This window comes from Eptatretus burgeri, chromosome 13, assembly GCF_056783735.1.
Source record: "Eptatretus burgeri isolate ZD-2024b chromosome 13, Ebu_testis_v1, whole genome shotgun sequence".
NCBI classification, from domain to species: domain Eukaryota; kingdom Metazoa; phylum Chordata; class Myxini; order Myxiniformes; family Myxinidae; genus Eptatretus; species Eptatretus burgeri.
Genome location: NC_140973.1, coordinates 35,543,512 through 35,569,163, shown reverse-complemented (window position 1 = coordinate 35,569,163; position 25,652 = coordinate 35,543,512). Strand labels below are relative to the sequence as shown.

Here is a 25,652-nt window from a genome sequence, read left to right as displayed (position 1 = left end):
TCGACTGGAACTGATAGGGATGGTTATGAGGTGTGTGTTGGTCCCCATGGGTCAGGAACTATGAACCAGAATAGCACTACGTTCCTTGACTTTGCAAGAAGTCATGGACTTAGGGTGGCTGGTTCATGGTTTCAGCGCCCACAAGCTCATCGCTGGACTTGGTATTCCAACGCTGGTGGTGTGGCAAAGGAGATTGACCATGTCCTCATTGACGGTCGTTGGAGGATGATCCAGAATTGCAGGGTCTACCGGAGTGCTCAGTTGCTCAATACTGACCACAGGCTTGTTGTAGCAACTCTAAAGCTGCACCTTAAATCCTGGAGAATGGTACCATCCCAGCCTAGGCTGGATGTTGCCAAGCTCAGGGATGAGAGAGTAGCTGAGGAGTTTGCGAACAGGCTGAGTGGACACTTGGGGGGTCTGGGTGCTTTGGGGGGTCCTGAGGAGTTGTGGAGCACCTTCAAGACCACCGTCCTTGATGTTGCCGGTGGATGCCTTGGAGTTCACCGCAGGGCAAAGAAGAATTTTGTCTCTCAAGGGACACTGGATACCATTGACCAGAGTCGCAGGGCCAGGCTGAATGGCAGAGCTGAGCTGTTCAGGGAGCTGAGGCGTAAAACTGTACGAGCACTGAGGGTGGACAAGGAGGCCTATGTGCGAGGAATCTGTGAGGGGGTAGAGCATCACCTGTGGACAGGTGATTCTCGTCCCACTTACAGGGAAATTCGCGCATTACGTTCATCCAAGCCCATCCCTCGGAGCACTGCAGTTCGAGCAGAGAGTGGTAGGCTCTTGACAGAGGAGTCTGAAGTGAAGGCCCGCTGGGCCGGTTACTTTGAGCGGTTGTACCAGGCTGATCCCCCAGCTGTCGAGTTGGACGTCAAGGGTGTTACAATCCCTGTTGCTGACCCTCGAATCAACTGTGGTCCACCATCGCTTGTGGAAACACGGGCTGCGGTGAACCAGTTGAAACGGGGCAAAGCTCCAGGGATCTGTGGCATCCATGCTGAACTTCTCAAGGCTGGTGGAAATGCTGCACTTGTGTCATTGCATGCAGTTTTGTGCTCTGCCTGGAACACAAGCATCATCCCAACTGACTGGAAGAGGGGCCTTGTTGTCCCTCTCTGGAAAGGGAAGGGTGATCGCCAAGACTGCAACAACTACCGAGGGGTGACGCTAATCTCAGTGCCGGGCAAGGTCTTTGCTCGGATAATTCTTGATAGGGTTCGCCATCATCTGCTTGAGCACCAGTGTCCAGAGCAGTCAGGCTTTACACCAAAGAGGTCAACGATTGACCGTATCCTTGCACTTTGTGTCCTCACCGAGCGCAGACGAGAGTTTCGGCAGGGGCTGCTTGCAGCCTATGTTGATCTCTGTAAAGCGTTCGATTCAGTGAATCAGGATGTCCTCTGGAGGATTCTTGGTCTTCGTGGGGTGCCACCGAAACTGATCGATCTGATGTCTGAACTCTACTCTGGTACTCAGAGTGCTGTGAAGTGTGGTGGTACCATCTCTGACTTATTTCCAGTTGTTACTGGAGTTCGTCAGGGATGTGTACTGGCCCCCACACTTTTCATCACTTGTATGGACTGGATTTTTGGGAGGATGTCGGAGAGATCAAGTTGTGGTGCATCGTTTGGCAATGTCAAGATCTCGGACCTTGATTTTGCAGATGATGCAGTCATCTTTGCGGAGACTTTAGACATCCTCTTGGGGGCCCTCGAGGTGCTGAATGAGGAGTCGGAGCCATTGGGATTAAGGATTTCTTGGGTCAAAACTAAGATCCAGGCTTTCGGTGACATCTTGGATGCTGCTGTCCTGTCTGTGTCTGTTTGTGGTGAGGATGTTGAGGTCGTGGATAGATTCACTTACCTTGGCAGTGATATTAATGTCTCCGCAGGTTGTGAGCCGGAGGTCAATAGACGTCTGGGTCGGGCCTGGGGAGTCATGGATTCACTGGATCATGGGGTGTGGCGCTGCCGGTACCTGTGCGGGAGGACGAAAGTCCGAGTCTTCAGGTCCTTGATACTTCCAGTCTTGCTCTATGGGTGCAAGACTTGGACTTTGACCAAGGATCTGAGACGGAGACTTAATTCCTTTGGTACCAGGTCTCTTCGGAGAATCCTTGGCTATCGCTGGTCGGATTTTGTGTCCAACGAGCGGTTGCTGAGAGAGACTCGGATGAGATTTGTTACCTGCATAGTCCGTGAGCATCAGCTGCGGCTGTATGGACATGTGGCTCGTTTTCCTGATGCTGATCCTGCTCACCAGATTCTCTCAGCGAGGGAGTCTCATGAGTGGAGGAGGCCAGTGGGCCAACCACGTGCCTCATGGTTGCAGCAGGTTGACCATCATCTCAAGGAGATGGGGATGGGCCTGGCATCTGCCTGGGGGATGGCCAGACGGAGGCCCCTGGAGTACCGGCGGAAAGTGGACGCAGCGACGCGCTGTTCTGGCACATGCTCCCATACCTGACCTGGAGGAACAATTGTATGTGAACCAATACATCTTGGCAATGAATCTTCGTCGGTGGATCGGTCAGAATGAAAAGCATCGTATCCAGCGCTTCGATCCTAGCGAATCCCTCGTCGCCGACCGGCTTGTTTTCTTATTTGTTTGTTTGTTTGTGTATCTATTTATATATCTTCCAGAACTGACAGTGTAGGATACGCTTTACCAGCGTTTGATTAGTTTTGTTTCACCAAATGTTGCTCTGAGTGATTTCTAATTTGGCTGTCTGTCTGTCTGTCTGTCTGTGGGCAGGATATCTCAAAAAGTTATGGACGGATTTGGACGAAACTTGATAGACAGGTTGGATGTGTGACAGGAACAAATTGATTAGATTTTGGTGAAGATCTGGATCCGGATACGATAATGTTTTTAGTGATGTCATTCTAGTTTTTTCAGTGATTTTTCAGCATTGACAGACAGGGCTAAAGACAATACATTGCACGATATTTCTAAAAGTTACGGATGGATTCGGTTGAAACTTGGTGAGCAAGTCCGGTTGTGTGACAAGGACAAATTGATTCGATTTTGGTGAACATCCGGATCCGGATCCGAGAATTTTTTTTAATTTTTTATCGTGATTCTTCACCATTGATATATGGGGCCAAAACGATAGATCGCATGATATTTCTCAAGGTTGGGGTGCATTTTGAAAAAAAAGGTTGGTGGATGAGTTGGATAGGTGAGAAGAACAAGTCGATTCGATTTTGGTTCAGGTCCGGATGCAAATCCAGCCTATCAGTGAGATACAAAATGTAAAATGTAAACTGTTCAGCCTGGCAGAGGTATTCGCTCTACAGAGTGTCATTATAGTTCTACCTGCCATGGTCTGCAACACACATTAAATGACCAACAACCAAGAAAACACAATCAACAATAAAACAATCAACAAATAAATATTTTATTACACATGCACATTACAACCCTTTCCACCCAATCCATGTGGCTTGGCTCTCATGACCAATTCCCAACTCACCTACTAATTCTCCCATAATAATTAAAACATCTCCTTTAGGTACCTGTTCAACCAGTTTTTGCAACTTTCCATGAAACCCCTTTGCATTTTTTTTCATCTGCTGCAGAAATTGGAGCATATAGGTGAATGATGGTGTTCATTGGATGTTCACTGGATGCCCTTTCAACCCTTACATCTTCTTATTGCAAATCACTGCCACTCCATTTCTTTTACAGGTTTGCTGACCATAAAATAACACTGTAATCAACAGGTTTAACCTGCCCCAAGCCAGTCTATCTCAGTTCACTTATCCCCAAAATTTCAGTTCTTATCCTCTCTATCTCTCTCTGTATGACATCAACCTTTCCCTAATTAATTGACCTTTCATTCCATTTCACAATTGTGTGAACGGTTGAGAAGCTGAGATTGCGTTTCCGTTCTGGTGAGCTCAGCAACTGGACTTCAGCAAGTGTCCATATGAGACAGGTGATCCTTACCATTGTTTTCCATAAGATAATCCTTTGCCGAGCATCAATATCATGCAGCCATTACTGGAAATATGTTTGCATGGCCATCCACCTCCTGCTCCCGTGGTTTTCATATAACCATGAACGGGAGGCTAAAATGGGATAGTTCACCTTGCCCAAGGGTGACCCATGGGTTAACAGATGCAAAGGCCACCTCCACCACAAAAGGATTGCTGCCTTTACCCCATTGGACCCTTCGCCTTTGGTTTCAAAACCTAAACCTGCAAGGCAGCGGCAGATTTGGATTCAGAGTTTCCTTCTCCTACAAGAACTACCTATCAAGTCCAATGAGCTCCATCAGCCCAAAGCAACTGGTGTTAAGGCCATAGTTCCTTTCACTTCTACACCAGTTAGTGAAAACAACCCGGCCACAAGAAGGCCGGTGTGAGACAAAACTAACTGTTGGAGGATGTTTGAGACACTGACCATTAGAGTATTATATACACCCTGAGAGCTTATACTCAATGTCACTCTGCGGCATAACAATCCATGGGGGCGTCTACAGTGGTATTCAGATATAAATAATTCATTAGGTTGAATTTGCAATTTCTCCAATTATTTTACATTTCGAGCAATTTACTTCATCATGCAGATTAAATAAATAAAGGAAACTTTGAATCCAAAACTTGTTCTTTTCAGATACAGCTGTTTGTTTGATTCGTTACTTTTATTCATTTGTGTTCCTTTATGTTCCTTTTATTTACTTCCAAGCTTGGTGGTGGCTTCAAGGTTAACGTGGTAGACTTGAGATTGTAAAGTCCTCAGTTCAAGCCCTTGTCATGCCAAAAAACAACACAAGGTGGGTTGACTCAGAATGTCAACCTTCAGAGGTTGGCAAAATGAGTACCAGCTCTGTGGAAAAAAAAAAGATCCAATTGAGTGAGAGTGGTGACCCATCCAGGATTGTGCCCCCAGCCAATGAAAGCAGCCCGATGCAGCTTTCATGCCTCGGCAGCCCGATGTGCCTGATGGTGTGAAATAAATTATTAATTATTATTATTATTACTATTAATTATTATTTATGTACTTTCAATAACTTTGGACTGCTTATTTTATAAAATGTAGCCATTAATTGCATAATAGTTAAAAAATCATTTTCATGCGCTTGTGGGTAATAACGTCCAGCGAGGTATAAGACCCAGTGGGGGATACTTGCATGAGTTCACAACCTTAATTGCTCGATGCTGCAAGCATGAAGGCATCGAGCATTTGCTAAATGTACAATTCAATTTCCTGTTGTGAGGGAAATGGCAACAGAGTGAACACACTTAACCATCTCAAACAACTTGTGTTGTTTTCAGAGCAAAATATAATTCTGTACTCATGTGTATATAGAAATTCTTGAAAATTGTAACACCAAGGCTTAGGAAATGGTGACAGCTTCGAAGTGATACATTGAAAAAAATTAATTTATTAATAAGATGCAGCTCTTGTGTGAAATTAGTCGTTGTTACATGAGATACCATTGACATACATGAACAGACAAGGTATGGGTAAATATGCTCAAACTCTAAACATACAATAATGGTCAAAAGTTTGAGAACCCCCATTTTTCCAGTTTTTACTGAAATTTAAGCAGTTTAATGTTTCAATTTACTCTGCAATTAAAGCACAGAACAAATAAACAATTGCAGATAAAAGAGAAATCATGGAATTGTTTTGTTAAACAAAATTTAATCTAAATTTTTGACTCAAAGTAGCCACTTTTTGCAGATATAACAGCCGAACATACTCGTGGCATTCTTTCTACAATGGAAATCAAATATTGTTCGGAAAGTTCTTCCCAACACTGTTGCAGAAGTTCCCACAAATGTGTTGCACTTGTACGTTGCTTTGCTTTCACCCTTCTGTCCAGTTCATCCCAAACCAGCTCGATGGGGTTTAAGTCTGGAGACTGTGCTGGCCATTCTATGATTTGAAGCCTACTGTCTTGTTCTTTTCCGCAAAGGTAGTTCTGACAGCCTGGAGGTATGTTTTCGGTCGTTATCTTGCTGTAGGATGAACCCCTGACCAACTAGGCTTAGACCAGAGGGTATTGCATGACGCTACAAAATGCTGTGTTAGCCCTTTTGGTTCAGGGTGCCAGTCACTCTGTGCAAGTCGCCGACTCTGGATCCAGCAAAAGAGCCCCAGATCATCACGCTTCCTCCTCCATGTTTGACAGTTGGTGTCACACACTGAGGAACCATCCTTTCACCTACTCGACGGTGTACAAAAACCCTGCGTGATGAACCGAAGATTTCAAATTTTGATTCATCGGTCCATACGACCTTCTTCCAGTTTTCAGTAGTCCACTGGCGGTGCTTCATGGCCCAGGCAAGCCTCTTTTTCTTATTTTGCCATCTTAGCAATGGCTTTCTTACTGCCACTCAACCTCTCAAACCTGCAGCTTGAAGTCTTCTCTTCACAGTTGAAACTGAGACTTCCTTACCTCGACCAGTGTTAAGCTGTGCTTGAAGCTGCTGCTGTCCTGTGAGCCGCCTATCACGCAAGCTGTTGACGCTTAAACTTGTCTTCTGATTGTGTTGTGGCTTTGGGTCTGCCAGACCTCTTCCTGTCAGAGTTTCCTCCAGTTTCCAAGTGCCTTTTGATGGTGTAGGAAACTGTACTCACTGACACATTGGCTTACTTTGCAATTTCTCTGAAGGAAAGACCTACACTTTTAAGGGTTATAATGATCTGTCTGTTTTCCTTTGTTAATTGTCTTTTTCTCGCCATTATGATCGCAACATACTACTTCCTGCAGTGCAATATTGTCCAAATAATGCTTCAGAGGGTACAGCAACACAGTCTGTTCCAACCCTGCTTTTATATAGACAGAGGGTTTGTAACTAATCAACAAAAGTTGGGACAGCTGGAGGAATTGTTTGCATCAACTTTCAAGGCTGAATCTACTTCCATTGCTGCAGAACAGCTGCACTTGCTAACCCATTACTTGTTCCCTGAAAAGGGCCTTTTTAACAACTCTGAAATTTACATTATTTTTCAGTTTTTGTTCACCTAAACTATTTTTTTAACCTCTGGCAGTTTACCGCTTAGCTTTGTACCATTTCAGGTTATTCACTGGACTTGAACTGCTTTAATCTCAGTAAAAACTGAAAAATGGGTGTGTTCTAAAACTTTAGACTGGTGGTGTATGGGACCTCTCTGAAGAGCAATGCACTGATGGAGGTGAACAATGCATTGAATTAAATGTCGAGACAAGGATATACAAAGAACATTAACACAGGAGGAGGCCATTAGGTCCATCAAGCTTGTGCAATTGTACCAATATCCAAGTACCCCCTCCCCCAACCATGCCTATTACTTCTAGTCTAAAATCTAACTAAATTTTTAAACTATCCACTATTCTTGCTTTCACTACCTTTGCAAGGAGACTCTCTAAGTGAATGACCCCTGCCTTAATATCATACCAACTCTCCTCTTCTTTACTCTGAAATAAGTGGAGAGTTCAGATGGTCGTAAGGTGCATGGAAACTATCGAACTAGCATTCAATGACGTCCCCATTGTTTATCCAGAGTGCAAGGACTGAGGTTGGCCTTTGTAATGCTCATAGTGGAAACAAAATTAGCAGAGCCTAGACATCCTTCAGTGTGTATTTTATACAATGTACATATATTTTATAATGCATATAAGTTGCAGTTGATGATTCTGTATTTCAGGATTGTAAATTTTAGAAGTGGGTTCCATACGCAAACAAGTGGCAGGTTTGAAGAGACACAGGCAAGATAATTAGTTTAATAATTAATTACACTGGGCTGAATTTGAATTTTTTTTTTCAGAGGCCTAGGTTTTCTCAACGGTTCAAAAAATGTTTTTTTGCATGCTGTATTCAGAAATGTATCTAATTTCGCTTAATCAGGTCAAGTTTTTATGCTATCTCAATTTTAAGGAAAAAAAATAATCAAAATTTTTGTTTTTTTAATTAGCATTTTTAAAATTCAAAATCAGACTTATATTGACAGAAAATGTACAAACTATACATATAATGACACACAAGTACACTTAATGTGGAAGAAAGTGCCTTCTCAATTACTTTCATTTCAATATCAGAAAAATATAGATAAATCGTTGTTTCTGGCAACACCCAACTTCAGTCGCTCCAGCAGCCGCTTTTTTCCTTCGTTTTTTAATGTTGAATTTCACATTAACGGTACTTGTGCATCATTTTATATATAGTTTGTACATTTCCGATCAATGTAAGTCTGATTTTGAATTTAAAAAATGCTAATTAAAAAAACAAAAATTTTGATTATTTTTTTCCTTAAAATTGAGATAGAAATTTTTGAGAATAAAAAAAATTGAGAAAAACCAACATAAAAACTTGACCTGATTGAGCGAAATGAGATACATTTCTGAATTCAGCATGCAAAAAGCATACAAGTACCGTTGAGAAAACCTAGACCTCTGAAATTACGCAGTCCAGTGTTATGAATATGCTGAAGGTTTAAATACTTTCTACTTTTAGATATCAGTAGCTCATATTCTGATCATTTTTTTTATATACATCTCATTTTTGTCAAATGTATACTTTTCTGATGAGAGAGGATTTTTGTCTTATGTGGGCCTCATTAAACTCATGGGGACATCATTTATCCTGGCATATTTTAAAATAAACAAGTAAAACCACAATAGCTGTCAACGAGAAAATTGATACGACATGTATGTCTGAATAGGCCAACAGAATGCATACCTCCATGTTTGAGTGTTAATGGTGTGGGAGGGCTGGTTGTCAACCGTCCAGTTGGTTTGCTTTGCACAATGCATCTGTAGCTGCCCACGTCAGAGCTGTCTACCTGTGCTATGTACAAGTTTCCTGTTGACTGTGAGATGAAGCGGCGAGCATCAGACTGGACAGGTCTCCTCAAGGAATCACCAAATACCCACTCAAACACCAATGCTGGAAAAGAAGCAAAACGTTGTGCAGTTAAATGGGTGTAATTCAAAGGAGACCCATTGAAGGTGAATGACAGAGTAACAGTCAATATCTGGTCATAACTTTTGTGCAAAAACAATGAAATAATTTTGATATATACATATATTTATTTTTTATTTTTACAAAAACAATAATGGCAAATAAATATTTATGGATTTATCTGTACTGTGACGGTAGCGCTCATGAATGCTAGAGTTATCGGTGTCCAATCTATTATCGCTGAACTCGGCACACTCATAATGCCCTTTTACTGCTGGATATACCTGGTGTTGGCTTAATGGTGATGATGGTGGGCATGGATCCTAAGGTCCCGACTTAAAATTCCACTCCTCCTTTGAATTAACACCAGGTGGGGTTGACTCAGCCTGTCATCCCTCCTCGGTCGGCAAAATGAGTACCAGCTTGCTCGGATGATTGAGCCATTTGATTATCCTGCAGCGCAGTGGCGACCCGTCCAGGATTGTGCCCAATAGCCCAGGACGCTGCTTCAGCAGCACCGACGCTCTCTACAGAGTATGGCCCCAATGGATGTATAGACTGATGGACGATTGTGATGTGCAGAAATATCTGTAGTTGCACCAATGTATACCACAACCAAGATGTTTCCCGTTTGTGAGGTAACCGAGGATGACACTGTTAAACTGGAGTTTTAACGAAAGATGAGATTAAATTTCCCAAAATGCATCATCAACTGACAGCACAATCCAGTGAGGACGCCCTATCACGAAAACTCTGTACACCCAGCGAGCAATTATTAAAATTGCATCAGGACAAGGTTGATTATAACAAACACCTCGATCTCGTCCAAGGCAACATTGATGACACAACCCCAATAATCAAAAAGGTTCGCATGTCATGGGTGACCAACATGTACAAGTGAGAGATTGTGCTGAAGAACTGTCCATTAGTATTGGGATCCCAAAAACGACACTCCACCAGAATCCAAGCTTTTATAAAGTATTGAGAGTTTTACTTTCACTCAAAACACTATAATTAGGATAGTACATGACCCCAACCATATTATTGAATGCACCTGCTTGGAGTGAATGATAGGTCGAAGTTTTAAAACAACAATGCCAATTGAGTCGTAATGGGACACAAAGGCAGATCGACCTGAGTGATACTGGAGAATAAAACCTTAATAGTATATTTTGCAACTATAATCACTTAGATATTGATCTACCAAGGGGGGGGGGGGTTGTGGGAAACATTGCCTTTATATAAGTAGCACTTTAGTGCCCATCTTTAATTACAATAGGAGCATCAAAGGTCAGCTATAAAATGCAGCTGGCAACACTTGATCAAGATGCAGATTATGCTTTCGCTGAAGGGCATTAGCAAGTATTCTGGGTTTTCCTGACATTTCATTGGCAATTATTTTATGACTACTTTGCTTAGAGCCTTAGATAAAAAAGTCATTCCTGCCTTTGGCTGGATTTTAACCCACAGCTTCAAATAGTGTTGCAGTTATGGAAAAGAAGGACCTCAGGCAAGTTACATCCACCACGTAAGTAAGACGAGCATAGGGCGAAGCCCGAGCGCAAACAACGCCACGAGATCTTTGGCGGACTTAATGGCAGACATCTAAAGTAGTTCCATACTGACTTACCCAATCTTTTCTGGCTTCTCTAAGAACACCTAATTTGTCTACTTGAGATGAACAAAGAGCTTCAACAACTTTAAACGAGATATTACGATTGACCTCTGTCCTCATGTGGGTGAGGAACTTTCGCACCTCACACCATTTCCTCTAACCTCATGCTGCATACGCTACACCTCTCTCTACACGTAACACACACACACACACACACACACACACACACACACACACACACACACACACACACACACACACACACACACACACAATCACCTTCCTTCCCTTCCCTTCATTTTGGGATCCGTGCAAGCCCTCCTGTTTACACAAGGTAAGAAAGAAGCCACACCGAAGCCTCACACTGCCTCTATCTTCATATTCCTCCCTCTTTGCTTTTCCCAGGTGATTGTGATGCACTTGTCTCATGTTTTCTAAATAAGTAAGATTGTTAGAAGGGCTTTTATGTGCTAAGAGCCAACCAATTATTCTTTTTGTTTCTTTGATTGCTTTGTAAATTACATGTTTGTGATTATTGCTTTGTGAATATTGTTTTGGATTATTGCCTTCCTGTAAATACGTGCCTAGCTTTTGTAAATGTTTCAAACCTGCCCGCTTGTCTCTTTTCCTTCATTAGTTCGAAATAGCGGGATGGTGTACCCCACTAACTTGTTCCAAGATAGCCACCTCCTTCTGAAATCCACGGTTTCACTTGGCCATATGTAATAACTCGAAGGTGTGGAGTTGAGAGCGCGGTTTCTCAGTTGGGAACACCAAACCACCAGTAAAGTAATGCGAGCTAATTGGACATGAGGACAATGCTATGTTTGGTGGCCCCCACCTGCGTCCATGGTTTCTAAACAACCTGTTGGGCCGTGGAATTATCTGTGACCCCCTCGGCTTCAGTGTGAGAGGTCAAATGACGGGTCCGAGAGATCCCCTCGTGCACCACGATGCACTCATTCCGAAATCGATAACAATATCATTAGTCCAATGTCTTCATTACCAAGTCTCTTTGTCTCTCTGTTTGTCTGAATGAAGAAATGATCAGTATTGCCCAAGCAGCCCACCAACAACAATTACACTGGGTGGTTTTCCTTTGCATCCTCAGCTTCAGTCAAGGCAGGTGCTTGTAATTTATTCAGGGTAGAGTGGCGAACACATCAACTCTTGGAAAAGACACCATGGGATCTATAACCACCACCAACTAATGCTAGCGGATGGGATGCCCAGGGACGACACACTTTGTGATACAACACCGTGTCTGCGAAGAACCAATCTGACAGTTTCTAGTTGGGTCAGGAATCAAACCCAGACAAGACAGCTCAAAGGTAAGTGTGCTGCATCTGCATAATCCTATCAGATTCACTAAGCCATGACCATACCCGAAATTAAAAAAAAATACCACAGCATATGGTAGGATGTTTCCAGTTCATTGCAGTGAAACCGATCAATGAATGGTGTGTGTTAACTGAAGTTTGTCATTAGGCTCAAGAGATATAATGATGCATTAAGAGAGGAATTAATGTTTAAATGGTGGGATTGTTGCACCACATTTTGTAGCGTCAGCCTGTCCAGGGCCACCAGAGAAGACCTAACTATAGCTGGTCTGGGAGTTGGAAAGCTATTAAAAGGCAGGGATGTGTCTCTCCGATCAAAAAAGTAAAGCTAAGAAATACCAGCGGATCATATCTGACTGTATTAATCAGGAACGCTCACCAAGCCATCCCAATTAATGGACCAAATTGATTTTAGGTCACACTGTGCATGTATTTTTTTGCATGTTATGTCATGGAGACATGGGAAACGAACCTTGAGATGTCACGTAGTTCACCAAATATAAGGCCACTAAATGTCAATGTCTCAAAGACTGCAACATGTGCACCTCACATTAAGCAGCAGTGATTATTTCTGCATGCATGCTGAAAACAATTTGCTGAGAAAGCATTGGTGGAAGTGATCAAGATGGGAATAATGTAGTGGGTTAATGAAGTGTGAGTATTGCAGCACTGGGTTTTGTTCATTGATCAATTTCCTAGTCGGTTAGCATTTAATGCAAAAAAAAAAATTGGTCAACTACGTGACATCATCATATTGCACGAAAACAACTTTGAAAAAATTTACAAAATGATCATTTATGGATGCCGGCCGAGCTCACAAACAAGAAAATGAAACATAAAAAAATATATAGCCTTTATAAGTGCTCGCTCGTTTACAAATGTGAAAAAAAGTGAAATGGATGCGTGGAACATCTCGTCAAAAACACCATATGCTTGGTTTTTAAGAGAAAAGTTATGGGCCAAAGTTATGTACTTTAACCTTGGTGTTTCATGTTCCAAACATTCCTTCCCAACCCAATTAACTAATTTCATTGTCAAATGTGAGATGAACGTTTTGTGAGCATTTTGTCACATTACAAAGTGGTTCCTTGTCAATGATAAAATGCCATCATTACCTTAATGTGTGTTTCAAAATGATAGCTTGAAACATATTAATGATCTGAAATTGTGTTCCCCAAAGCTACAATTGGATTGTGGTTTATTATAGGTTAGCCTAATGGGAATGACTTGTTGGTGGTGTGGGTAAATTATTGTTGCATTGTCATCAATGGAGTATCATCCCAATGGGTTTGATTTTTTTTAGCATGCAATAGAGTGGTGACTTGTCCAGAATTGGTCCTTAACCACAGGTATTGATGACTTGTCATGAGTGGATCAAGGTTCTGTCAAGAGTGTGGGCTCTACCATTAGATAAGGTAACTGCAAAAAATTTAAGGTGTTATCTATATTTAAAGTAATCAAACGACTTAACATTTCTTTCTCAAACAACTCAACAAACAACCCTCAGGCTCATTCAACACCATGACTGAACACATCACTTCATTTTAGTACAACCAATCTAAATTTATTGATGCATTTGTGAACGGTTTTGTCATCATGTGCAGGAACAGCAAAATTATATCAAATCTTAACAAGGAGCTGATACCCTAAGGCTCCCACCTTTTGGGTGGTATGAGGAATCTGTGTCATCGGAAAGCTAAATCTTGAACGTTATTTGTAATATCGTGTACACAAGCCGAGTTACCAAGAAAGTTGCCATGGCAACATAATTCAGCCAATCACAGCCATGATCTCATCATGTTGAGATAATGTCATGAGGAACAGATATCTGCAAAATGAAAGCTAAATCTTCAACGATTTCTTTTTAAATATCGCGTACATAAAAGTACATGGACGGATGATCGGTCATGGAGGGACGATCAGTCAGTCAGATGGAGCTCATTTTAATGTCCACCATCTCTGACTTTGTCTGAGGGGCAAGGGACAATGAAAACATATCCTAATATTTTTACCTGAAACATGTCACAGGTCTACAAGAGCTCCGCATTGCTGCTGTTGTTGGTGTTGTTTCCTTTTGGGGTTTTGTTGGGGGTGGAATTTTGAAAGGTGCATCCATTGGTCGAACAGTTGCCGGACCATGCCCACATTGGTCGCCTGACTCCACCCATCATGGCACCCAAACAAAATGATATGGCTGCCATCTTGGATTTGTTGTGGGCCTAATACATGAGGCCTTTCGGCCTCTGCTGATTATTTATTGTCCGGCTTTGTTGCGTCAGATTTCCATTGGCTTTGTTTGGGTCGAGTATTAATCACGATGACGGACTCTGAATAATGTAACGATGTGTGCAATAATACTAAGAGTAAAGTTTAATTAAAACCGTCAGAACGCAACTAAGTCAGAATGCATGGTAATGAAGTGTTACTTTATGCTACATAATCAAGTGTTACCTTACAAAAGCTGTAATCTATCCCTTCAAAAGCGTTCATCACACGTTACCCACTTGCAAACTAAAATATAATTTATTCGGAGCATTAAATTGGTCATTCTCAATTCAAAACACAACTTCCACATGAATGATCCCATCTTAGGAAGTTTTCCACAAGCCTTATTTCTGGATATGTTTGAATTTGGCGCATGTACCGACCACGCACTACATTTGGAGTGATGCGGTCACCACATCACATAACTGTCACGTCACACCAAGTCAGCATCACAGATAATCGCCCCAGCGTGCATGTACAGTTTCGCTTCCGATAGCATCATTTGTCAATGTTTTACTGTGTTTCATCTTAAAAGTAACTGAAAATTCGTGAAATGTGGTGTATTATTCATGTGGAGGAGCAGGGAGATGACAACCTAAAGGAATTTAACCAAGGGTTGTGATAGAGTGCAGAATTTTGCGGAAAAATGAATGAAAATTGTTGACAAGGGCCAACAAGAATTTGAAGCAACAAAGTCATACCAGTGCCCATCCATCCATCATGGCCATACTCTGTGCAGAGCGCTGGTGCTGCCAAAACAGCACAATGCTTGGCTATTGGACACAATCCTGGACGGGTCATCACTCCAACACAGGATCCCAGCGAGCTGGTACTCATTTTGCCAACTCGGAAGGATGACAGGCAGCATCAACTCCACCTGGTATCAATTCAACAGCCAAGTGGGATTTGAACTCAGGATCATGGGATCCCAAGCCTACCACCCAAACCATTAAGCCAACACCAGGCATACCAGTGCCAAGCATGCTTGAAAGAAGGTAGGCTGGATTATCAATTAAATTACAAGATAGGTCACAGAACACTTGTCAGGTGAATGACCGTTATACCTTGTTTTCCTGTTACCCTTGCATGTGTAAACTTGTCAAATATGTTGATGGCTTTGAGAATGAATTTTGAAATTTGGGTTCTGAGTTAGCTTAGGTTCCACTATGAACTTGAATTCACATTGATCTATCAAATGGAAGATGGATTCCTCAGCAGTGTGCATCATTTTAGCTCACCTGGACTTCAGTCTGATGAGCTAATGTGATCGAACAGTGTCAGTAGGAAACTCAGTCAATGAGTGAGTGAGTGAGTGAGTGTATGAGTCTGTAAACAGTTTAGTCATAATCGCTTGAACCAAGCATACGGTTTTGATGAAACTGCCAAAAGCTTCATATGTGATGCCTAATGAAGGTGTATTTACCACATCATAATCTGCGCTCATGAAGGGGGTTGATGGGTGTCGTGGGGGGTGGGGGGGAGGAGGGAGGTGATTGACCTCCAGAATAGGTATTTGTTCTCTTCTCCAAAACCACACATGATTTCAACGAAACTTGACCACAACCTTCATCACCCAGGATGGACTAAAGTTTGTTCGTGGCATTCAAAAAAAATCAGGGTTTAGGGTGGTCTGCCAGGGATTTAACCCCCCCCCCCCCAACCAAAATAGGTATTTGTTCCCCTCTCCGCAACCACACACAACTTTGACGAAACTTGACCACAACCTTCATCACCCGTGATGGACTAAAGCAGGGGTTCCCAACCTTTTTTTACTGGGGTACCATTTCACATGTTTGTGGTCCCACCGAGTACCACTACCAAAATTCACCTAAAATAGTGTTTATTTGCGATACAGATACGACAATGGGGAGTGAAACAATACTAACAATTCACAACTATGACATTGAGCAATCTGATCTGAACAAAAGAATGATACAGTAAGTACCTATTTGATTGTGTAAAATGTCCAGTCAATGGGAAGGTTGAGCCTGCTTCTTGCTCACAAGCAGGTCGATGTCAGGCTTTGTTTGGGATCCGCTGAATATTCATTGTTTTGAAAAGCATTTACAATATAATCAGGGGGTTGATTGATCTCTTTCAGTTGTTGAAATAATCCTTCATCATATTCTAATTCTCCTATATGCTCTAATTCTTTCTCCATCATTTGACTGAAATCTGTTAACATTTGAAGTTTTTTTGGAGTATATGTTATTGTGGGAACTGTGGAAACATCTATAATATTGTTGCGGTTTTCGCGCCCGCCGGCGTGCGAACGGCCACGTAACTCGAATCGCGGCACGTCGCCCACCGGACGGACAATCCAGTCGTGACCCTCTCGGACTAACGCCGGGAACCAGTCACGGGTGGACCTTTCGGTCTCACCGCGATCGAGCCAATCAGCCCCCGCGTGGGATAGGGTTGCTCGCCAAATTCGAACTACCTAAGTACCCACGCGGAGGGTAGACCGGGCGATCGCACCTCGCCGCAGGTCGACTTCGGACACGGGCCACTTAAGCGACCCGTTCCGTACTATCAGAATAACCGAGCGGTGTTATCGTCGACCTCGACGGTTCGATTAATTATCGGGCGTACTCAGCCCACTACCAACCCTTTACGTGAAGCAAGATGGGGATTCAATGGGGAAAAAGACGAAGCGAAGCGGGAAACAGTTCAACAATAAAGCACATTTATTCGCGACGAACGGAAAGCACACAAATACAATTCCACCAAATGCACACAAAAAAAGAAAACACAATTCCATTTACACAAAAAGCAAACATAAAAGTGAAAACACAGTGCAGAGCTAATACCGACTACCGAGCACACGGCAACACTTATACAATTCTACTTCACAGACGGCGCCGACAACACATACCCAAAACCAAGGAAAAGAAATACCCTCAAGAATGAGGTAGGCCTGGGGCCGAGACCTGGTCGGGCCTACCCGTCTGGTGATGAGACGCGGAGCGGCGATGGCCCCGCAACCCGCGGGCCTCGTGGGCAGTGCCTGGCAGGGGGTGGGAACGGGGCCCCCTTGGTCGCACTATCTCAGCGCGGGGGGAAACAGGAGGGGGTTGCTGATGCTCGGGGTATAGAGGATCTTTATTATGTGCGCGACGAGCGTCTCCACCTCGGCCAGGTCGCGCTGCCGGCCTCCCAGGGGTGCAGCTCCCTGCACGACGCGAGCACCCCCTCGTCCGCCCTCGCCGCCTCTCCACAGCTCGTCCCCTCCGTTCCGACTTCAACGCACACGACGAGCAGCTCCACCGCCCGCGAAGTCTTGTCCCTCTGCTTCCGACTCTCCTTCGCCTCGTTCCGACCTTTACGACTCCTTCTCTCGTTCTCTCTTGCGACTCTCCGACCCCTCGTTCTCGTTCTGCTGACTCTTTCGCTCCGACTTTTACGACTCCTTTGACTGACGAACACCGTCCTTTTATCCCCCCCGTAACTTCGCCTTTGACCCCCTCCCTTTGACCTTTCAACTCGCTCCCCATTGGCCCGAGAAAAAGTGGGCGTGAAGGCTTTTTGATCCACAAATTTGCATATATCGATCGCCCTGGGGGCGGGGCCAATTCGCCCCTCGCTCACCGATTGGACGGCAAAAAGTGGGCGTGTGTCGTTTTCGATCCGTTTTTGAAGCAGAAAATCCGTGATTTTGTACACGCTGTTCAACGTGCGCCCTACACGAGTCCAGCATCGGTGCCCATGAGTGGCGCGAGATGACGGTGATGCGATGGTGGCGAGTTGTGACGGTAAAGGTCATGGCGGTTGTGGTGAAGCGGCGTTGTGGTTGGTGGTTGATGTTGTGGTTGTGATGGTGGCGATTGGTCCAAAATAAAGACAGTAAAAGAAAAACGGCTATCCTAAAGAGTCGCAGCACGTATAAATGACATGTATTCCCACTAGACAACGGGTTTGGGCCTAACTACACATGTACTTACCGAGATACCTCACCTAAGGGACCTGAATGGTGGTTTGCGAATCTGGTAACCACAACAATATTTTCTTGGGAAGTTTTTAAAAGTGGCTTAAAAAATTTCTCTTGTTTTCTTTCAAATGCTTCTTCACCCATTAGTTTCTGTCTGCGTTTCTTCTTTGTGTCTTCCTGTTGTTTTACAACTTTTGAAACCAACTCTTGATGCTCCTTAAAACTTCTTGCTCTTTCTTTCACATCCATTTATTTCTTGGAAAATATCATTCATTGAAGTATAAAGGTCAACAGGGAAATTTCCCTTTTCTTCATCATTAAAGTAGATGTGTTCAAATAAATCCTTTTCTTCAAATATTTCATCAAATTCTTGATTAACATTAATACGAGTTGGAATTTCTTCTTCACTAATACTTGATTCTCTGCTTTTCATGCATTTGCTTTGAGTTTTTTTCATCAACCTCAAAACCGAATGACAAAATCTTAACCCCATTCCCACTCAGATGTTTAATAATTTGTCTCATTCCTTCTGGATTAGTTTCTAATATCCCAAGACCACCAGATTTTAGTTCCTTTAACTCACTCTTACAATGTGAATATTTTCTTGTACCAAGAGAAACCTCCTCAAATATTTGACCTTCATTCCTCAATCACATATGTTCCCCTACTGAAATATAGTAATAATCTTCACTTTCTACTTCTTCAGGTCTTATTGCTCTGGTTGTTGTAGATACAATGCGTATTACGGGGTGTTTTTTAAGCAAATTTAAAATATTCTCATTTGGACTATACAAGAACCTTGATTTATGAAAGTTTTTTCCAGAAGCAGATTTACCCACAAGATTTATAATAATAGTTGTCATTTATAAATGTAATTGTTTATAAAATAAAAAATATATCCCTTAATATCTCATCGAGTTTCCCAACAATATATTTATATTTTTCAGTCATGTGCTTCATATAATCCACAAATTCCTTTTTACTACATTATGTAGAACAATTGTCCCTCCAAAAATTGATTATATGTATTGAATTTAACTTTAATAAAATTAAAGTATTAGCGATGAGCGATTTCTTATTGAGTTTCTTTTTGAGCGATGAGGGAGTTGAAAGTATGATTGACTAAGATAAATACAATTACAAGAAAAATATCTCCCTCTTATGTAGTAGCTATCCATTACCGTTTGGTTTCTCTCATTAACACGACCATCAAAGATAACGAGGTTCTTTTTTGATGTATCCAAATCTTGGGGAGAAGGTATATCATCCGTATTATCACTAAGAATACAAGTTATCGGCTTTGATTTCTTTTTATATCTCTGTGTATCACAAAATAGTTGTATTATATCTTCAATGTAGTAATCATTTAGTTTGTTTTGAAGTTTAAATAAACCGATTATATCTTATTTTTGAAGACCAGCATTAAAATCTTGTGAGAGTAGTTGATACTCAGGTTGAAAACTTGACTTAGTGAAAATTATAAAATTATCATAATCCAAAAAGTTGGGAATAAGGAGCATCTTTAAAAGTAAGCAGGTTTTTGCACACCGGCTTGAACCAACTATGAGACATCTTAATGAATTTGGAAGATTTTTATGGTTGTTAAATTTTATCATATTTTCCCAAATGGGTAAAAAATCATTCATTTATATATTTGGAAAACAGGTTATTTAATATATTATTGGCTTTTTTAGAAGCTCCATATATTTATCCGAAGTTTGGGTTTAATTTCAAGATAATCCATTATTTTATTTATCCGATATCTTGTGTTGATATTATCCTGAAAATGACAAACGTGAATAATATATAACAACAATCCTTTGAACATTTCTCTAATACTTTCAGTTTCTTCCATTGTAAGGAAAGGTGTGTTATCACCCTCATACTTTACATTCATTTCTTTAATCAATCTTGTAAAGTAATTCATTTTTGGTGTAAATCTAAAATAATTATATTCCTTTTTATATTTTTTATTATCATTAATTCGAAGATAATCACAGAATATACATTGTTTATAGGCGTTTGACTCTGTGTTTAATCCCACTCCATCACATGCAGGACAATTCTCACATTTGTCATATGGAGAATCAGGGAATTCAAGAGGCTCAAGATGTAGTAAACTATTCATATTTATAAAGTAAAACTTTACTTCAAATACAATTCATCTTCGGTATCATCTTCGGTACTTTCATTGGTGCTTTCACAATCATCTATAAAACTACTTTCATAACTATCATTTGAACACAAACTCTTGGTATCATAACTGTCTTCTGTTCCAACAGAGATACGATCATCACTCTCATAATCTTCAAAATCTTCAGTTGAATAATGACTCGTATTTAATTAGTCGAAAAAAACATTGCCATCTATATCTATGTACTTTTTTCATTAACAGATTCAACCACTACATTTTTTATCTTAAAGCTTATTTAAAAATGATCCTTAACTACTATTGAACGAAATGTCATTTCACCTGATATATTAACATCCTATATTTCATCAGGATTTACATATTTAGGGTTGTTGAAAAAAATACAAATTTCTCCATGCATATAACAGATGGTCTTATTTTTTTTCAATTCTAAAGCTTCATCCATAAGTTTTTTTCTTTTTTGATACTTTTTCTTGTTTCATTGCTTTTTCTAGTTTTGAATATATTGCCAGAAGGAGAGGAGAAACTTTTGTTCGAGCTACTTTAATTGATGTTCTTCCAGATATACGAAAAGCCCTTCCACTGAAGGAAATTGAAGAACTTATATTATTCACCATAATTGTTTTAATCCAATAGTTGTTATATTTATCTTTATTCAATTTTACATCCTTGACATATTTCTCAGTATCTTTTACAAATGAAGAGATTGATTGAAACTTGTCTTTTGTGTCTTTATACATTGTATTTATTAAGTGAAAAAAGTTGGAGGATAAAATGGTTTTCAGCAAAGATTCACCGATAAATGAAACGGATTTTTCATCAAGAAAAATTTATTTTAAGCAAAGTTTTGTGATATAAATACGGTGAATACAACATACTGCGATGTTTGTAATCATGAATATAAATGTTGTAAAAAAACACCTTCAAACCAACAAACACACATTCAATCTTTTCAGACAAATATCTCCACTTGACCAAAAAACAATTCATTGTGATAAAAGTGATAATGATATTCTTTTAATAAATAATAAGCACCTTCAATCACGCAAACACAAGAACAATGAAGAAAGGGAAGGTGCCACTAAATTCTCAATTGAAAACACTGATGGGGCATTTAAAGGACATATAAAAATAAGATTGTTTTGCTTTCAAGACCGGACCCTCTTCAATCACTGAAGCTGTTGATATGGTTAAACAAAGTATTGAAACGCTAATTAAAAACACAAGTGAAATGAAAATGTTTAAGTTTTATATGGGAGTAAAATTGAATATGGCAAGAGAAGGTGATGAAATTACTCCCTAAATGAGGACAAACCCTCACTTTATCTCATCATTTCAAGATTTTGTAAGATGTGATGTTTACAATGAACTCCAGAGACAAGAACAAGATGTTGATAACACTGTAGTAGGTAGTGGATTTGCTCTTACAAAAATAATCTTTTTAGATATACACATCTTAAAATCAGATCCTCTTCAAGCTTCTTCTTATATTGATTTACCAAAAGAGATAAAACTTAAGAAAGTGGTTGTTATTATTCAAAACAGAAATAATAAATGTTTTCTATGGTCTGTTCTTGCTGACTTACATCCTCGACAATGGAATCCTGAAAGGGTTCAACATTACAAGAAATACGAGAATACATTTAATGTTAAAGATTTAAAGTTTCCAATGTCATTGAGAGATATTCCTAAATTTGAGAAAATGAATAATCTATCTATTAACGTATATGGATTAACAGATACAAACAAAGTTCAGATATTAAAAATTTCAAACAACTATAAAAATGATGAATCACACATTGCCCTAATCTACTTTACTTCATAGGAAAAAACACATTATGCTTTCATCAAAAATTTATCAAGATTAACCAAATCACAACTATATAAGAGAATATGTGAAACGTATCCTTGAAAGAGATGTCTCAACTCCTTTCACACAAAAGATTGATTAAATCAACATTCGAAATATTGTAGTCATCATAAATCAACCGGAATCAATTTACCAAAAGCAGGTTCAAACATATCATTCAAAGATTTTAACAAATCTATAAAACATCAGTTTGTGATGCTGTATATGCTGATTTTGAAAGTATCCTTGAAAAGATAGATACTGTTTCTCCAAATCCAAATAAATCATACACAAATAAATATCAAAAACATACTCCTTGTGGTTTCTGTTATTATATCAAATCATCTGTTGGTGATGAACACAACAAGTTAGAACTTTATAGAGGAGAAGATGCCTCAGAGGAGTTTATAAGACGATTGGAAAAAGACTGTATAAGACTAAGAGAAATAATTGTTAAAACCTATAAACCAATGTTATTAACAAAGGGAGAGAAAAAGGAATTTAGAAAGAACAGTATGTCATATTTGTGAGGAAAAATTGAAGAAGAGGTCAAGGTTAAGGATCACTGTCATCTTACTGGTAAATATAGAGGTCCCAGCTCATTCCTGTTGTAATCTTAATTACAAGCCCCCAAACTTTATTCCTGTCTTTCTTCACAACAACCCTCACGATAACACACATCGATTTATAAATGAACATTCAAAGACATCTGGAGATATTTCTGCCATTCCTAACACAGAAAAAAATACATCTCATTCACAAAAACAATTCATAAATCCCCCATAACCCATATGGCAAGTTTATGGCAAGTCCATTATCTAACGTAGCATCAAATATTAAAAACTTACCGAATCTTAAATCACATTTCTCAAATCAAGAAGAGATTGATCTCTTTTCACAAAAGGGAATATATCCGTATGATTATATGGATTCATTTGAGAAGTTTAAGGAAACACAACTTCCTTCAAGGGAAAGTTTCTTTGGCAAGTTGAATAAAAGTCATATTTCCGATATAGATTATACACAAGCTAAAACGGTTTGGCAGAAGTTTCATAGAATGAATCTTGGAGAATATCATGATAGGTATCTTAAAACTGATGTATTGTTATTGGCTGATGTGTTTGAAACTTATAGAACAGTCTGTCATAATAAATATTCTTATGGATTAGACCCCGTTCACTAATACACATCCCCGGGTTTGGCTTGGAGTGCTATGTTAAAAATGACAAAACAAAATTTGGAATTCATCAGTGATATAGATATGCTTTTAATGATAAAGAAGGCTAAAAAAGGAGGAATATCTCAAGTATGTTCCAAGAGACATGTGAAAGCAAATAACAAATATCTTCCTGATTATAATAAGAATGAGGACAACTCTTAACTGATGTATTATGATGCTAAAAATTTGTATGGGTGGACTATGTCTCAATCTTTCATTTATGGAAAACTTAAATGGGTTAAAGAAAAACATAATGAAAAAGTTATACAAGACATTGTTGTCTCCTCTCAAAAAGAATTGGATGAAGCTGAAGTTGGTTATTATTTTGAGGTTGATTTAAAATATCCAGAAGAACGTCATCACAAACATAAAGACCGACCTTATGCCCCTGATAAAGAAAGTCCAAGAAAAGAATGGTAAAGTGATTACCAACAGTCATTTAATATAAAAGGTAAATCTCCAGAAAAAACTACTTCCTACATTAAATGATAAAGAAAGTTATGTTTTGCATCAAATGAACTTGAGACAATATTTATCTGCTGGGTTGAGAGTGAGGAAAATTCATCATATTTTGAAATTTAAACAAAGTCATTGGTTAAAGAAGTATATTGATTTTAATACAAAAAGGAGAACAGAAGCAAAAACAGATTTTGAGGAGGACTTTTATAAATTAATGAATAATGCTGTATTTGAAAAGACTATGGAAAATTTTAGGAATCGACAAAACATAAGACTTGCTACATCTTGGAAAAAGGCTTCAAAGTTAATTAATAGACTAAGTTTTGAACGAGCGGAGGTGTTTTCAGAGAACTTTTGTGCTGTTCATTTGAAAAAAAAGAGAGTATTGAAATGGATAAATCTATTTATATAGGAACATCAATTCTTGACTTGTCAAAGTCGTTAATGTATGACTATTACTATAATAATTTAAAATCAAAGTATAAGGATAATGTGTCATTGTTATATATGGATACAGGTAGTTATATATTAGAAATTAAGACAAGTGATGTATGTGAGGATCTGATTGATAATATTGATATATGATACAAGTAATTATAAGTCAGGTGATGTGTTGTTTTCATCAAAGAATAAAAAAGTTATTGGTAAGTTTAAAGATGAATTGGGTGGGAGGTCATGAGTGAATTTATAGGATTGAGATCAACATCTTATGCTTTTACGTATATTGATAATAATAACATTGAAAGGTGTGATAAGAAGCTTAAGGGAAAAAGAAAAATATAATCAAGGAAACAATTAACTTTAAACATTATTACAACAATTAAACCTTCGAGAAGGAAGAGAACAGAAAAATGAATACAATAAGTTAGAAACATCAATTATATGCAGAAGAGATAAATAAGAAAGCATTAGGAGCTTTTTATGATAAAATATATATTTTAGAAAATGGAATCAATAGTCTCCCTGATGGTTATGAGTACAAGTGGTAAGATATTGGGTTGGGAATTTTAACAGGCTACCGCCATATTTTTACTGATTTATAAATGATAGGACCAAGCAATAACCTAACCAAAGAGTGGAGATGTAATCAACCTTGGTATTTAAATGGGAAACATAAAGAATGTGATAAATATCAAATAAGTTTTATTGAAGAAATAACCGGGGTAAAAGTAGATAAAACAAATAAGCAGATAAATTTAATTACAAATAAGTTGGAGGATGTAAAGAAAAAAAAATTATCATCCTTGAATGGACTGAAAACTTTGATGGTTATCAATTGAACAATGGAAAAAACAATTCACTACAATCTCAAAATGATATGTGGCTCAAGAGGTGGTCAAATAAGAGCATTAAGAGAAGTTTATCATTTCATTTCTGCTCAACAGACATTTAAACCAAGAACTAAGTTCCAAAGTAATCTTTGTGAATATACTCGATGGTGATGAATGTAATAGGAAAATTAAGTTATTACCCAAAGTAGAACATGGAGAAATATTCATTGGTTCGCTCTTTGAGTGGGATGAAAATATGAAAGGAAACAAGTGCTTTAATCAGTAAGTCTCAATTTTATATTTGCTTGTATGGGAGGGGGAGGAAATCAGTCTCCTATTTTGGGCTTTTAGGGCTTGAGTCAGAAAGTTTTTTTCCCTTTCCCCCATTCATTTGAATGGCTGCCTCAGAAAACCCCATTTATCCTCCACTCACCTACCTAAACATCGTTGCAGACCAAGTACACCCCTTCATGGAAATGGTATTCCCTGATGGCAGTGGCCTCTTTCAGCAGGAGAATGCGCCCTGCCACACTGCACACATTGTTGGGGAATGGTTTGAGGAACATGATGAAGTAAGTGTTCATAGTGTTGCCCTGGTCTTCAAATGCGCCAACACCAGGCTCTATATTTATATATATATATATATAT

General features: G+C 39.6%; 1 protein-coding gene across 4 annotated transcripts in view; it reads right to left on the bottom strand.

Moving 5' to 3' along the window:
* The window catches only part of LOC147014234 (contactin-4-like), a 588,183-nt gene that overhangs the window by 349,602 nt on the left and 212,929 nt on the right, over window positions 1-25,652 (bottom strand). For all 4 annotated transcript variants that reach the window (XM_085852006.1, XM_085852003.1, XM_085852004.1 and 1 more), the window contains one exon: window positions 8,685-8,891. In XM_085852006.1, coding sequence (XP_085708132.1) covers window positions 8,685-8,891 — 207 coding nt within the window. The remainder of the gene's footprint in view (window positions 1-8,684; window positions 8,892-25,652) is intronic.